General features: G+C 47.4%; 2 protein-coding genes across 2 annotated transcripts; both read right to left on the bottom strand.

Annotated features, from left to right (window-relative positions):
- Window positions 1-288: 288 nt before the first annotated feature.
- Window positions 289-1,491, bottom strand: LOC135827985 (tigger transposable element-derived protein 4-like). Its single transcript, XM_065340421.1, has one exon. The coding sequence runs from the start codon at window positions 1,489-1,491 to the stop codon at window positions 289-291; it is 1,203 nt and encodes a 400-aa protein (XP_065196493.1).
- Window positions 1,492-8,385: 6,894 nt separating this feature from the next.
- LOC135827983 (stress-activated protein kinase JNK-like) lies at window positions 8,386-9,516 on the bottom strand. The gene has a single exon (XM_065340420.1). It carries the CDS (start codon window positions 9,514-9,516, stop codon window positions 8,386-8,388), a length of 1,131 nt encoding a protein of 376 aa, XP_065196492.1.
- Between the last annotated feature and the right edge of the window lie 6,364 nt (window positions 9,517-15,880).

Genomic DNA, 15,880 nt, shown 5'->3' with positions numbered 1-15,880 from the left:
AATCGTTTCACCCCTGGTTTTTATGCGTGAAAGAGAGAGAGAGAGAGGAGAGAGAGAGAGAGAGAGAGAGAGAGAGAGAGAGAGAGAGAGAGAGAGAGAGAGAGAGAGAGAGAGAGAGAGAGAGAGAGAGAAGGGGAGTGAGAGAGTGATTTCCATTAGCAAGGTCAGGTACGTCTAACAAAACAAGGATTAAGACTTCTACAGAAGGTGTGTATGCGTGAAAGAGAGAGACTTGAGCTTGAAAGACTCGAAAGACGCAAGTGAGTACTGGTGATATAGCCGCAGTTGCTATTGCAAATTTAGTTGAGCATCGACACACGTATCCTGCGCACGTGCCACAGCAAGGCAATGCTCGACAGTTCCGGGTATGGACTCCATATAGGTTAGAGCAGCACTCAGACTATTCAGGGCTTCCTTGAATGATGGTGTAGGCTGCTCTTCAGGTGTATGCATAGCAGCACCCTCTCCCTCATTGTTGCCACCTTCCAGTTCATCATGGCCTGGAGATCGACCTAGGATCATGTCAACTGTGGCTTCAAACGAAGATGGATTGGCCAGCAGCTTATTGTCGATGTTGACGTAGTCCTGAAATGTTGCTCCACTCTTTACCAGATGTGTGTCTTGTGCCTGCTTCCACAATGCCCCCTCTGCTCCATCAAGCGTGGAGTCGCTACTGCTAGCTGCAATACTACTTGCTGCAGGTTTCTGTGGCCTATGGGTAGAAGAATGGCAAAAGCCAGCAGCACGGAAGCCACGGACAATGGTGGCCACCTTGAGGGAATTCCACGAGCTACTCAGCCACTCCAGCGCCTGGAGCAAGTCCAAGCTGAACGGTACACCAGACTCGTGACACGCAAGGCATTGCTTCAACAGCAGATAACGGTAGGACCTCTTGAGGTCGGTGATGATTCCAGAACACAGTGGTTGATTCGTACGCGAGGCCTTCGGTGGAAGAAAGAATATTTTCACGTTGCTCAAACCGTCGATATCGGGGTAAGCTGAATACTTGTCCAGTACTATGGCAATGGTCCTGCCAGAAGCTTTCATCTGATTGTCCAGCGTCCACAGCCAAGTCTCGAACACCTCGCCTGTTATCCAAGCCAGTTTGTGCATTCGATATGTGACCGAGTTGTTCACGTCTCCTTCACAGCAATTTGGCAGGTTACAACTGCCGACGACGAAGAGAGGGAGCTTTTCCCCCGCAGCACTCGCACTACCAAGAACAATTAATCGTTCTCCAATCATATCTGCATTCCGCTTCCGCCTTTCATCCAGGAATGCAGTTTCAGTAGTCATTCGCCATTGCATTCCAGTTTTGCATGCGTTAAAAATGTCATTCTCGTCAAACTCCTTCTCAATCTGCTCAATGGGTGTCTCCTTTTTTCCTGGAGATTCACATGCCGTAGCACTACCAGCAGTACTCTCATCAACACTCACTCTGCCGGCGGATATGCCATACCGTTCCCTAAAGCGTCTAACCCAGTATTTCATGTTAAGCTTCTCGTCTTTGTACAGATTGATTCCACGCGAAGCCAGCGCTCGTTATATGTACTGAGCTTTTTCCCGCAGGTCAGACCCGTAAAGGACTTTCGTTGTCGTCGTCGCAGATTGGCAAATTTCCTGCTGAAGCCATTCCAGTATGATGGCGTCCATCTCGCAGAATCTCGGTTGCCGAACGGTGAGTTTTGACTGTAAACCTTGAACTGTTGATTTGGCCGAGCTATTTGCGATACGCTCGCGATCCAGGATTAACCTTGCCAACGTGCTTTTGTGTATACCGTGCTTCTCTTCAACGTCTTTACGTTTGGCTCCCGCGTCGACCTCCTGAAGGATGGCGCATTTCTCCGCAATGGTATATCGCCTTAGCTTTCTCTTCTCAGCCATGTTCGCCGGGACCGTCCACGCCTTCACTAGTGCACTGGCAAGTGACGGCACACTGTACACACTGTACACACTGTAGGGAGGATTACTGTGACTGGGTTGATAGCCAAGCAACAGCACATACCCGCCACCAAGAGCAGATACACTGCTTATCTACTCTTGCCACCTCCAAGAGCTAGCTGCCAACCAACCGGGTCTGTTTTGTCACGTCGTTCTTCGGCACAGGTAACTTCCGAACGTGCGACATCAGGCGCTCAGGCATGTTGACGAAGTCGATCATCGACTGGATTGTCGATTCCAGTCGACCCTTCTCCATTCTAGAAGACAGAGGACTGATCGTTGATGTTTAATGGCAGAGGAACACTGCTCATATCACATTGCAAATTTGTTTGGTCTTTTTTGGGCCTGTGTGGATCTTTCACCCGATACGTACCTGTATATACAGGTAGTTGAACAAATTTTAATTGTTTTCGCTGTATACTGATTTCCAACATGACACGTATAAAACTTGTTCGGAAAATCGGTAAAACCCATAAATCGATCGTTAGTGTTATTGGTTATCGTTAAGGCAAAATGGGCACTCGTTTCGGCCCTCGTTTTGCGTTCTGTGGCTTCTGATGTTCAGTACTTTGCTGTGTTTTCCGCGTACTCCCTCCATGGGAGTTCGCGAGGTGTTTGTCGCGCTGGAAACGGAGCGTCTCTATAAGTAGCTTGTATCCCTGGTGATAGCCCTTTCCCAAAGATGCCATAATCTTTCGCAACTTATGCTTTTCGCAACCGTGCCAAAACAAGTGCTAGTTCCTGAAATCGCATCCATGTTTTCATAAAAAGCTCAAATATTGCCAAAATCGCAACTGACTCAAAATTGGAGAGTTCTAGTGCAGAAACCACCAAAAGTGCCGGTAGCCTGTTGCATGTATCCTACATCATTCCAGAGCACGGAAAAAGGGAATGCACATGATCGTACCTACCGTTGATCTACTGTTTCTCTCAAATGAGTCTGATAGCAGGCGAGAAATGAGCGAGCATGCATTTCTCCGACATGTAGTCCGTGACTTGATCTTTTCACCCCATATGCTATGGGTCCAAGGTTGCAGAAAAGTTGCGAACACGCTACCAAAAATGAAGAAGGTTGCGAAACTTGCGAAACTTGCGATTTCTTCCTAAACAACGAAAAGTTGCGAAAAAAGTGGCGAGCATCTTTGGGAAAGGGCTGGTGTCAGGTCGTCGAATGTCTCAATATCTTGTCAGTTTTGTGCCTCGTTGTCGCACTATCTGACTGTATAATTATCTCGTTACCTTGGTGAACTGTTAGTCATAACTAGTAACTATTAGTATTAGGTCCTTTTCTCTTTACATGTTAATATTGGCTCAACATCGGAAATGAATAATGATGGCTTGTTTTGTTTCTTCATTTTCTTCAATTCTCGGTGGCTCCACCGTAGCATGGTCTTACACTGAAAATCAAGAACTTTGACCTCTTGTCTTAACCTCCTGGTACAGTACCACAGTGCAGCTCAATGGAATCCGATCCCATCACTCTGCCATGGTTCTATTGTTTGGAACTAGGCGCCGGCGGATTATGCCGGCATAATTATTGGCATAATTTGGCGGTTGAAAATTTGGAGCATAATTTTTCATCCTTTCGGAGGTAGGAGCATAACTACATGACTGTACCACCGTTCTAGTATGTGGGCTACACAATTGTGTACAATGCACCAGTGACCTGATCAGTGATGGTGGTCTGCATGGTAAAGGGCTCGGAGGTCATGCAGATAGTGTTTTCAATGAAAAGCAGGGTAGAAATCATGGCAATACTTTATTGTATGCTCGAACTCGTCTTCTTCAAAGTTCTTTCTTATGTTGCTACAGTACATGTAGCAGAAAATGCGAGTGAATCAGCCTTTTTCAGGTATCCTGGGGCAGACGAGATAGTGACGGGTAGTCACAAAACTCCACGTACATGTGCATTATGCATGCAAGTTACGAAGTCATAACCTCTGGATTCTAGCAGCCATGACTGTGGACTGCAGGCTAGGGATGATTGCTCTAATAATTAAAAGAAGCTTGCCGCTGAAGAGGTATAGTTAATGTTCGGTCATGATGGAAGGAGAGGTGTAGCTACGGGAGAGATGAGCTGATGCTACGAAAGCAACTGGCAGTGAGGGAAATTCCAGGATCCATTTTGAAGGAATGTGCTGATATTCTGGCGTATTCACTTGCCGTTTTATTCTGTGCTTCTCTCCGGACTGGTGTAGTGCCCTCAGCGTTCAAACTGGCTTCAGTCGTGCCTCTGTATAAATCCGGCGACCCCTCCCTCCCCAATAATTATCGACCTGTTTCTTTACTCCTCATTATCCCGCACAATCTGGGTTTCGTAAAGGCGACTCCACCTCTCTTCAACTGACCCGCATCGTGCAGCAGGTGTGCCAGCATAGGGATAACAGAGCGCTTGCTGGCATTTGCTTCTTTGACTTGGCCAAGGCTTTTGATACCGTCTGGCATCGAGGACTTTTGGCAAAGCTCGAGCATGCATTCAGGGTACGCAAACAGCCACTCTCCTGGCTGAAATCTTATCTCTCTGGGCGTTATCAGTACGTAACTGTGCTTGGCACATCCTCGGCTGCAGAGCCAGTATTGTCGGGCGTTCCTCAAGGATCAATTCTTGGTCCCCTACTATTTATAATTTACGTAAACGACTTACCTGCAGTCTTCCCTGGAACGTCTCTGTTTGCTGACGACACGACCCTTCTCACCTCATCAGCTTCCCTCACTGGCCTGAAAAACAACTTGCGTGCTGGCATTCAGGAAGTTCTTTCCTGGATGTCGTCCTGGAGGTTGTCCCCAAATCTATCAAAAACAAAGATCATGCTCTTCCCGCCCCAGCCGGAGTTCACAACCCTCATCCATGCCAACTTTCCAAATCCAATTGACATAGTGTCTTCTCACAAACACCTTGGCATTGTGATTGACTCTGCACTCTCTTGGGTACCTCACATCGAATATATCTGTAAAAAATCAAGTAAATCCTTAGGAATTCTCTCCCCCCACTGCTCCTACCTCCCACTTTCTTGCAAGCTTCTTTTTTATTTCGCCTACCTTCGCCCAATATTTCATTATGCAGATACGTCTTGGGTTGGGTTATCCTCTTCCGCTGCTGCAAAGCTTGAAATACATCACAAGAAAATCCTTAAAATTCTCCTCCGTCAACCCCGCATGCTCTCATCATCCGCCCTTTATAAAATCGCTCACACAACCCCGTTATCACATGGACGCAGTGCACACCTGGCTTCTCTTGTCCATTCTATTAAGCTTGAGTTGTGCCCACCTCATCTCATGTGTTTTAATTGGTTCTCTTCTCTAAGAACTAGAAACTCACTCTTACTCCCTAAGTGTAACTCATCCACTCTTTTGCGCTCCCCTCTCTTTATTGCTTATTCTGTTTGGCTCACTCTACCCAGAGAAGTTAAGGACCTGACCTCACTCCGCCTGTTTAAGATCCGTGCCGCCCCTTATTTACTACGACATGCATAGCTCATTATCCACATGTCCTTTGCGTCTCTGTGTTTTTCACTGTTTTTATTTGACATTATCTTTCTCTTTCTTTACGGAGTTGTTGCTGTTCATTTTGCTACTCTTTCTTTTTCCCTCCCCTTACTTTTATTTATCGCCGTGGTTGGCAATCACCCACTCTCTTTAACATTGGCCGGTGTTTCCACCGAGTCTTGAGATGTTGTAATAAATATATAATATATTATCTCTAAACTTCTTGAGAAGATCGTCCAACGCCAACTTGTCCGCCACCTTCGAACCCACCAGTGCCTCCCTACTACCCAATTTGCCTACCGTCAGTACCACTCCACTGAGGATGCCCTCTGCCTTCTCACTGACAGTCTCATCGCTGCCAAGGACAAGGGAAATGTGACCGTACTATACAAGTCGGACATGTCCAAAGCATTCGACGAAGTCCGCCACACACAGCTCATTGTCGATTTGTTTGACGTCCGTGTGTGCGGATCAGCGCTCACCTGGTTTGCCAGCTGCCTAACTGCACGAGAGCAGATGGTCTGCATTGGGCCAACCACGAGTCGGGCCACCCCTGCATGTGTGGAGTACCACAAGGATCTGTGCTAGGTCCTGTTCTATTTACACCCACGACGTCCCCTCCGTCCTGCACCCTGCACCCAGCATCCGGTTTTCGGACGACATAGCATTGTATTCCTCGCAGAGTTCTGTTGGGGCTGTCTCTGCTAAGCTTACGACGGCAGTCACCAACCTAGCTGTTTGGCTACATGCGAGGAGCCTTGTCCTCAACCCTACCAAAAACCGAGCTGTGGCCTTTCTTCCTCACCGGCAGGCTGCCTAGTGTCGTGGAGTAGCCGGTCCAACAGCATCGACTACCACATACCTCGGTGTTGTACTTGATAGTAAGCTTTCATGGAACGGTCAAGTCGACCCAATTGTCAACAAGACTACCCCTAAGATTGGCGCGCTGTGGCGAACCCGTAGCTCCCTGTCCTGATCTGCACAGTGTCTCTTCATCCAGGCTGTTGTCATCCCTGACATAGTCTATGGCAGTAACGCCTTCTTCTCCGCGCTCCTTGGTGGCCAGCTTGATCGCCTGGGTCTGCTACAGAACAGGGCTATCCGAGCTATCGACGGCCACCCACCCTACACAAGTTGTCAACGGTGCATCCCCTGCTGGTGCAGCACAGCTTGCACCGGATAGGCGAACTCAGCAAGCCCAACCGACTAGTGTTTGTCTGGAGCTGGAGGTGCCTTCACGGGAAAGCTAGTGCCACGTTGTCTGTACTGTTCGTCAGATCTGCTGGCAGGAGAACCCATCATCAGAGGTCCAGTGGTCTGCTCAGTCAGCCATCCTCCAATTTCTCTGGGCCTTCTTGGCCGTCCGTCGCAGGATCGATCTGCACTCTGCAACCTGCTGCCGGATGATGTTCGGACTATAGGAAGACAGACAAAGTTTAGCATAAGTTGCCTACCATATTGTTGCTCAGACTAGCCCGCCCCCCTAGCTCTCCTCGACCACCCTTTCACCCCTGATACCCGCTTGACTCCTCTGTCAGATACTTTTTCTTTCGTACGTTTCCAATTCCTGTCCTCCCTTTTCTAAATTTGGCTTATCCATTCGCCTATTTATCATTGGGCCTAGTTCCCGTTTGTTGTGTGAATTAAAATAAACCAGCCAATCATTATTCGCAGGGTGAGGGTGACATCGGTTGGACGAGTATGGCAATCACGAAGACAGTTATGGACTCGGATGGAGAGCCAAGGATTAATTTATACAAAAGAGAAAGGACCAAGGAACTGCAAGTTACGCTATACTGTCCACGGACACCACCAGTTACTAAACAATCAGCTCATGCGATAACATTGCACGACACTGACCGACGGTACTGACGTTCTACAACTAACTGGCTAACAGCTCTAGCACATCTTGGATGAGCACTCCAACAGCCTTCCAACTTGGTAGGTTCTAAGTTATAGAAATAACATAAGGAGGGGAAGGTGAGCGCAACCAAGATACGCACGAGCTGAAAGTCTCAGCTGTGAAGGACGTTGGCGGATGTTCATGCATGTCGATGACGATACTGGCGAGACCATTGGACAATACGGTCAAACCACGATTCAAGAACGCAAAGCAACATTCCACACAACTTGTGTGGCTCAAAAGATGCGAAGATCAATAAAAGGGGAAGCCATGCGAACGAGAATCATCAAAAAACCGAACGCCTAAGTAAAACAGCACTGTACTTCGACTATAACAATTTAAATGGACAATTTAGCAGCGGTAACAAGCAGCAGTTTCACACGAGGATCGTTTCGCCGTATAGATAAATAGGACGGCTCATCAGGTGTGCATTATTGGACTCGGATGGAGAGCCAAGGTTTTATTTATACAAAAGAAAAAGGACCAAGGAACTACAAGTTACGCTATAATGACTATGTCCACTATCACCACCAGTTACTTAATAATCAGCTCATTCGATAACATTGCACGACACGATGTGTGAGAAAAGCAGACAACTGTGAGATCCCACACTTCCCATGCCTAACCATTATCACCAGGGATGCGACAGGAACAGAATGGATTTGTGTGACCCGCCTCATGATTATAATCAGTGATATTGATGTACAAAAAAAGTAGCAGCAAGGACAAGCTCAGAAAAAACAGGTTCTGTCATAAGAAACCCACACATATGCTTATGTTCAGGGAGTCGTAAAATACCGGTATTTTACGACTCCCTGCTTATGTTGACATTGGGCTTAGTATCACGTACATTGTATCTCAATCGCCTCGCGCAGTTTGCCACAGGCTCGATCAGAGACTCTCTCCCTATTACAGTACTGCAACTGCAGAGAATGCACTTTGCCCATAGCTGAGCGTGGATCCAGGGTGACTGGCAAGAACATGTTGGCCCCATGGCTTGTCGAGCTCCTGTCGTCTTTCTTCACCACTATCTTCTTGCAGGCGAGTTCTGGAACCTAACTATAAAGGTTGACGACATCCATTTGTGATGCGACTCTTAGTAGAAGTACTACAAGCACAACAACAAGAACGAGAACAAGAAAAACAGCAGCAGCCAGAGCACCGTCGGCAACCTCACCACTGAGAAAATGGGGTCGAGCGGGATCCTGTGCGTTCTGGATTTCGCCATATGTGATCTGTTTCCATTCCTCGACAGTTCGGTCTTTAGAGAACATTGTGTGCGTAAACTGGTCCGGGGCGGAACGATGAGGTTCCCTACTGCTCCGCGGTCTTCGGACGTATGGATGGCGAAGTGCGTGTACAATGGAGATGCGCTCGTCAGGGTTGATCTTAAGCATCTTGGATATTAGATCCTTAGCTTGATTAGTGCGAATCCAATCTTCTGGTGTTTCCATTACGTCACTACCCAGTGATGTTATCATATGCTGGTTAGTAGAATCTTTAGCTTGGTGCAGTCTCTGCCGTCCCAGAAGCCGCGAAAGGATGCATCCGATCGCCCAAGAATCCACACCTTTTCCGCAATGACCACCCTGGATGACTTCTGGAGCAAGATAGATAGTGGTCCCGCTGGTTACACCCGTATTCCCCTCTCCGTCATCTACTAGCGACTTTCCGAAGTCAGAAATCTTCAACGTGCAGTCGCTATTCATCAAAATATTGCTAGGTTTTAGATCTCCGTGAATGATGTTTCTGGCATGCAAATAACGGACTCCATTAAGAATCCCACGAAGGATTAATATTATGTCAGAGTGGTCCAAGTGCTTGCCAAGTTTAGAACTCAAGCCACAATCCATCTTCTGCATCACCAGGTAAACATCGCTGAATTCTTGCAGGTTTGAGGCTGAAGTAAATATGTCCAATGCGCCCATGCACTGGGGATGCTGCAAGTTGCGCATGAGAACTATCTCCCTGAACGTGTTCTTAGCCGAGCTGGCATCCTGGAACGGCTTGCAGATCTTCTTGATGGCAACCTTCTGCTTTTCCCGTTTGTCCCAGGCCTCCACCACAACAGCTTGTCCTCCTTTCGCAATCAGTGATGCCTTTTCATATCGCTGTGGTAAGTCGAACGTTTCTTCTCCGATAGTTGTTCTGTAGAATGAATATGCTTCACTTCCTCCGCCAGACATCGTTCTCTCAATCGAATCCAAGGAACGAGCCACACAATCTGAACGTTATGGTTAACTACTGTACGTTGAAAGCAAGCGCACACGGTACACGGTCTTGCTCATCAAATCAACAACTAACTATGGCAGCTGAACCAAGTCTAAAAGTGCTACACGCGAGTAATTCGAGGTCAGTTTGTCCAATTAACGTTAGTTTGGACATACAACTCGGCTAACAGACCTGAAGACTAAATACTAGTATGGCCATTAGCTCGCATAATAAATACAGGACGTACTAGAAGAAGTACATCTTCTCTGCAACGTCAAGTAACTACACGTAGTTGGTGCAATACAATAATATATTCAAACTCTGAAACAGTGGCACGTCAAGTCGGCGGAGAGAACGAGCACCAACAAGAAAGTGGTCTGTCTACATGCCTCCCTGGCTGCTATATACAATGTACAATGTACAGTGCTGCAGAATGAATTCGCGGAGTAGTCGCTCGAGTCAAGTAAATAGTTTTTCGCCGTGCACTGTTGCTGAGCGCAGTGTTCGCAGGTCTAGGGCTGTGCACTGCCTTGGATTTTTTTAAAGACGGGAACCGGCCTCTTGTACGGGCAGAAGTAGCACAATGATACATTAGCAATAATTATGTACCATACCAGAAAAGCAATGATGCCGGGGCATAAACAAGAGAGCATAAGTTACCATGGTTACTGTCTAGTGCTGTATGGCAAATTGGCAGCTTCCGAGACAGCGAGTCGAGCGGATGACTCAGCCACCTCCGGGTGCGAATACAGCCAGCCGTCGTGCACCACGCAGGCAAGCCACGCTGGCACGAAGAAGGGCGAAGCTAAACCTGCAGGGGATCCATGCCATCACTGCTGAGTATGGCTCACCAGATTTGTAGGAGACCATTTCGGCTATTCTCTTGAGGAAAGCGGCAGCAGCTCGACCAGTAGATCCACCACCGGTTGCTGCGAAAACCACAGGGATGAAGGTTCCGCGCTCGACCTCCTTGACGTGCTGTTCGTATCGCCTCCGCTTTTCTCGTTCATGACGCAGGTAGCAAGCGGTGATGGAAGAGGATCGATTTGAGGGAGCAAAGGGGTTGAAAACCCGAATGTAATCTACCGTCTTGAATCTTGATTGGATTGGATTTCATCGAGCATTATTGATCACGCACACAGCGAGCATTTATCTTGCTAGAAGAAATACAATCAAGTACACGTGTACTTATGAACTTATGAGCGTGAAGAAAACGACCAAAGGCACCGCCTTATTCGACTAAGCTGTGCTGCACAGGAGGTTCGCGACGGTTAGCGCCATGTTGGATTTCCGAATTTTTTTCTGAAAAATAATGCCTTTCGGAGTGGAAAAATGGGACGCGATCATGCACAGAAAATGGTTTGACCATGACTTCGCAGCGCGTGCTCGAGTCGAGACAAGATTTGAGGAAGAAGCTCCGCCACTAGTGGACTTGCGGATTTGTTTTGACATTGGCGGTTTTTGGATAGCTCGGTTCTCCTGCCGACGTGTCGTGGAGATGAAGACGCGGGAGAGTAATCCGTCACCCACGACGCGGCCCGCATTCTGCGTACTGGACGATGCAAGAAGCCGAGGAGGGGGACGCTTCGCAAACTCAAACGATCGATCGAGTTCCTGAAAAACGGAAAGGGCGATCTCCATCACTAACGCCACTGGATTCGACTCCCGCGAAGAGGTCGTTCAGTGCCCCTCTTCACGGTCGACGAATCGTTCATCTCAGGTACATGTATCTGGCTGTGGGATTGTCTGCGTGCCAGAATCCTGGATGTAGCAAACCTCTGGCGCTCATTGATTGCGTTGAAGAGAAGAGGTACGACCTGGGCAGCGTACTTGTCATTCTGTGTCAGCAGTGTGGGATGGAGAATTTTATAGATACAGATAGCCCTGTAACTGCTCAACACTCTGGCCCTCGTGCTTCCACAAGCAACACCAACGCTGCTTTGGGTAAGTGCGTTTTTCAATCTCATAAGATTTATTCATGATATTTGCGAGTCATTGGCCCTATGGCTATGGAAATGTATGAGCACACTGTATGCGCGGCGGCCGCGAGCGTCTGTGTGTTTGCATAGACCTGCATGTTTGTGCATGTGTGCACCATACGCATGTATGAACATGCACATGCATATGCGCTCATGTGGACGTGCCCTCGCACACATCTATACACACGTGCATGACCGCTCCCAGGGCATGTTGGTGTGACATGTGTATGCGGGCATCTCCACTCATGCACATGAGTGTGCACATGCATGTGGGTGGGTACGCACACGTGCGTGAATGTATGTGTGTGTGTACGCGCGCGTGTGTTCTATTGCGTGTGAGAGCATGCATGTGTGTGTGTTTGTGTGCGTGTGTGTGCGTGTGTGTGTGTATGTGTGCACGGATGTGTGTGTCAATGGTGTGCATTTTGTGATTGGTGAACACTCTGATCCCTAAACCGCGATACCGGAGCTCCCAAGCTACAGCCTCAGATTGATTTATAGTTCATCGTTGGGAATGAGTTCGCTGCTCATGATGCTGTTGCGGATGTTGCGGCCCTAGCTGAAATTGTCGAAGCTCGCCCTGATGCCAGTATCCAGTAGCACTCTGTCACTTTTGCATCAGCATGTTCGGCGATGGAGTTTGCAGAACATCAGCAAAAGCGGCTGGCCACCCTTCAACCGTTGGTCCAAGCAACGTGCTTCTCTAAATCAGTTGCAGTGCGGGCAGCTGCCAGTGGGTTGGTGATGAAGCACTTTGTCTTGTCCTACAAACGAAGTGGTGAGCCAGCCATTTCCTGACTGATGAAGGAGCAAGTCGGAGGTAAGAAGCGGGTGACAGTCTCAAGGAATATTATATTAGTGGTGGCTGAACACCTAGCGAAGAACCAGCAGCAACCCAACTGTAAGGAACGCCCTGTGGCACAGTGCTTCACTTGTTTGTGCGCACCGTAAAATACCATCATTTTTGCCAGTGTGGGGACACGTTCTAGCTCACATAGTTGAAGAACAAGAGGACTCAATGTTGTCTGATTCGTTCCAACATGTCAGCTTTCATTGTAGTTTGATATGGGGCAGTGCTAAGCGCTATCATGGCTACATGTACATGTATCACAACCAAGTGCCAACAGGAGAGTAATCATGGAGAAAAGTACCTATCGATAATGCGTGCACCCAGGGTTTTCCGGCAAATTTACTAGTTCAGCTATTCCATCCTTGTATTGTTCTGAACGCCGAGGGCTCTAGTGAGTTTATGCAACACCTAACAGCCAAAAATCCAATAAGTTATGACCAAAGCAGCAGCAGAGAAGTACAAGCAATATAGATACGTGAATTTACCAATTTTAGGCAAATTTTGACAGTTTTTTGGATTTTTCTCCTAAATATGCACGGTGACCCCTATTTTCGCCGCGGTAAACCTGTTCCAACCCACTTATAGAACGTGTTTGAAGTATCCACATATGGGGCAAACTCAAAAATAAGCTGCAAAAAATATTCAAAGTTTCATTTTTGGCGTCTTTTTGTTCTTCTCCAGGAAATGACGACCTGGATCCCATCGTCAACCAAAGTGTACATTTTTCGGTGTTGATATCATCTTAGTCAATACCTCAAACAGTCTGTAAAATTTTATGTCATATTTTCTGTCCTAACTGATGTTATGGACGATTTCTCATCAATTTTGGGATTTTGTGTCATTTTGTGTCATCAAGGAAAATTGTGTTTTTGGCAAGACCTATTCGGGCAATTGAAAAACTGATGTTACGAAGCGAAAATATAAGGCTGTACCTATTCAAACCTGATGTCAGATTGGGCTGATGTTGAAATTAAATTTTTGGGCCTAACTGTCCCGAACCCCCTTAACCTTTAAAAGGTTCCTCATTCACGATGAAGTCCACACTGACTGTGTTTGAGTTGAAAGACAAGTGTCCCTCCACTGATCAAAAGGTTCTGTACTGACGTCGACGTTAGCACTGACTGAGTGAGTGGAAAGACAAGTGTCCCCCCCCCCCCCCCACTAGCCCTTTCCCAAAGATGCCATAATGTTTCGCAGCTTATGCTTTTCGCAACCGTGCCAAAACAAGTGCAAGTTGCTGAAATCGCATCCATAATTTCAGAAAAAGCAAAAGTTGCTAACATCGCAACTAATTACTTGAAAATGGAGAGTTCTTGTACAAAAACCACCAGAAAAAGGAGAGGAAATACAGAAGTGGTGCGACAGCAAACTCGTACACACCTTACTGCTGTGAACCACAAGTTTACACAGTACCAGTAGCCTGTTACATGTATCCTACATCATTCCAGTGGACGGAAAAGGGAATGCGCATTTTCGAAGTAAATACCGTTGATCTACTTTTTTTCTTCTTTTTTTTTCTTTCTACAAAATCCACCTATCTCCAGACACTGGGGTGAATAATGGAGTGTGGTGGTCTACTCCCGGTTACTCTGACAAGTGGCATGAGTCTGGACTCTGCAGCTTACATGTAAGGGACCATCGCAAAAGTTCGCAGAAGCCCCCGAAACGAAGACCGTGAGTTTCGGGCCTGACCCCCCTCCCTCCCCCCTCAAACGAAACGACAGTCACAATATGGGCTTCATTTTTTCACTTGGATGCTCACACATAATAATTATACTACACAAGCATTGTTGTATCAGTGTGTAACAATGTGCAGCACTTTATAAATGCAACGATGATATCACCTTGCAGCTTGCAGTGGGTGATCTAAGAACGAGAACAGCTAGAGCTATGCAGTTGTATCCTTTGAGCATTACAATGAACGTTGACTGGTGTATATTGCTTTCACATTCAAGCGATCTACGCCGGCTGTGATGGCATGCTAATCCTACAGCTCCTATGTCGTCAATACTTTTTTGAATTGAAGCCCGGTTTGCGATTTTCGCACCGACTCCCTCCCCCCCAAACGTATGCTCTTCGTTTCAAGGGCTTCTGCGAACTTTTGCGATGGTCCCTAAGTGAAGGAAGGCGAGAAATGATCGAGTAGGCATTTGTCCGACATGCAGTCTGTGACTTGACCTTTTGACCCCATGCAATGGGGCCAAGGTTGCTGAAAAGTTGCGAAATAGTTCTCGAAAATGAAGAAAGTTGCGATTTCTTCCCAAACAACGAAATGTTGCGAAAAAAGTGGCGAGCATCTTTGGGAAGGGGCTACCTGGTGATGGTTTTGTCTGGAGAGCACTGTAGACCCGGGTGCTCGAATCAGAAACGATTTCTTCCCTCGTCGATTTCTTTCCTGCTTTTATACCTCGATATTTAGGTACTTGTTTCCCTTCTTCCCATGCTTCATCTTCCACTCTCCTCTCCCCATTTCCCCATTTTTCTTGCGATATTTATGTGGGAGACTTCCGTGATAAGCATCCATTTGCTTTTGGAGAATCCTTTTAAATAAATACAATACAATTTGACAGGTGTGCAATTTCTCATCTGTAAATCTCAACAATGTCAGAATAATTATACTTTTGGAGAGGCGATGGAACAGGGAAGAGAGTCTGGCTTGACCCACCTAGCAGGAATTCAGAACCTGGGTGCGCTACAACACAAGCTACAGCACGCAGTAAAATAGTCGTATTTCCTTCGGATTTTTTACTTGAAAATTGGGTGCTCGAATCAGAAACAGCAAACTCGTCAGATCGTCTCCGATTCAAGCACACGAGTCTACCATCGTCTACGCTTGGTATGGCAGTTGAGGGCAGGGAGTAGTAACTTACTACTTCGTTTTTGAGAGCAAGATGGTCAGTGGAGCCGCAGATTCAGCAGGTCTTTGGCAGCACCGTACCGTGGACCCACATCCTCGAATCAAGGACCCAACAAAAAGTGGGTCGCGAGTATTTCAAAAACCGTTTACCGGGCAGAGCTGAAATTTGGCATACCGTTAGCGGGCCGTATGTTGATGGTATTTGTAAAAACTAAACGAAATCGGAATAAGTTTAGGTACAATTTCAGGCTGTTTCTGTTTTGGTACCCTGTATCTCATTCGAGCACCCGGGTCTACGAGTGGCGCTCTTCAGGCACAATCGAGGGTGTTCCAGAGGACGGTACCACAGTGCGATGGACGGGATGCCCCTGCTGCTGACCGGGCTAGCGGGAGGCGCAAACCCTGTCCTCCTGAAGGCGGGTGGTGTTTCCAGGAGCACTTTGAAACTTGTCCTGGAGGGCTGGGCTGGCGGGATTGTGCTGGCAACGCCACGCAAACCTCAGAACGGTTCAACCTACTGATTGTGCAGCTACTGAATGCTGTAGAAGCTGGTCAGGTTCAGGCACAATCTTCCCCAGCCTACTCAGGCTCAACTGATGAGGGGTGAATTCCCCGAACACCTGTGTATTGAGTAGGGACTGGTGCTTCCTTGC

This window comes from Sycon ciliatum, chromosome 12, assembly GCF_964019385.1.
Source record: "Sycon ciliatum chromosome 12, ocSycCili1.1, whole genome shotgun sequence".
Taxonomy (NCBI): domain Eukaryota; kingdom Metazoa; phylum Porifera; class Calcarea; order Leucosolenida; family Sycettidae; genus Sycon; species Sycon ciliatum.
This window is presented reverse-complemented; position numbering and strand designations above follow the sequence as displayed.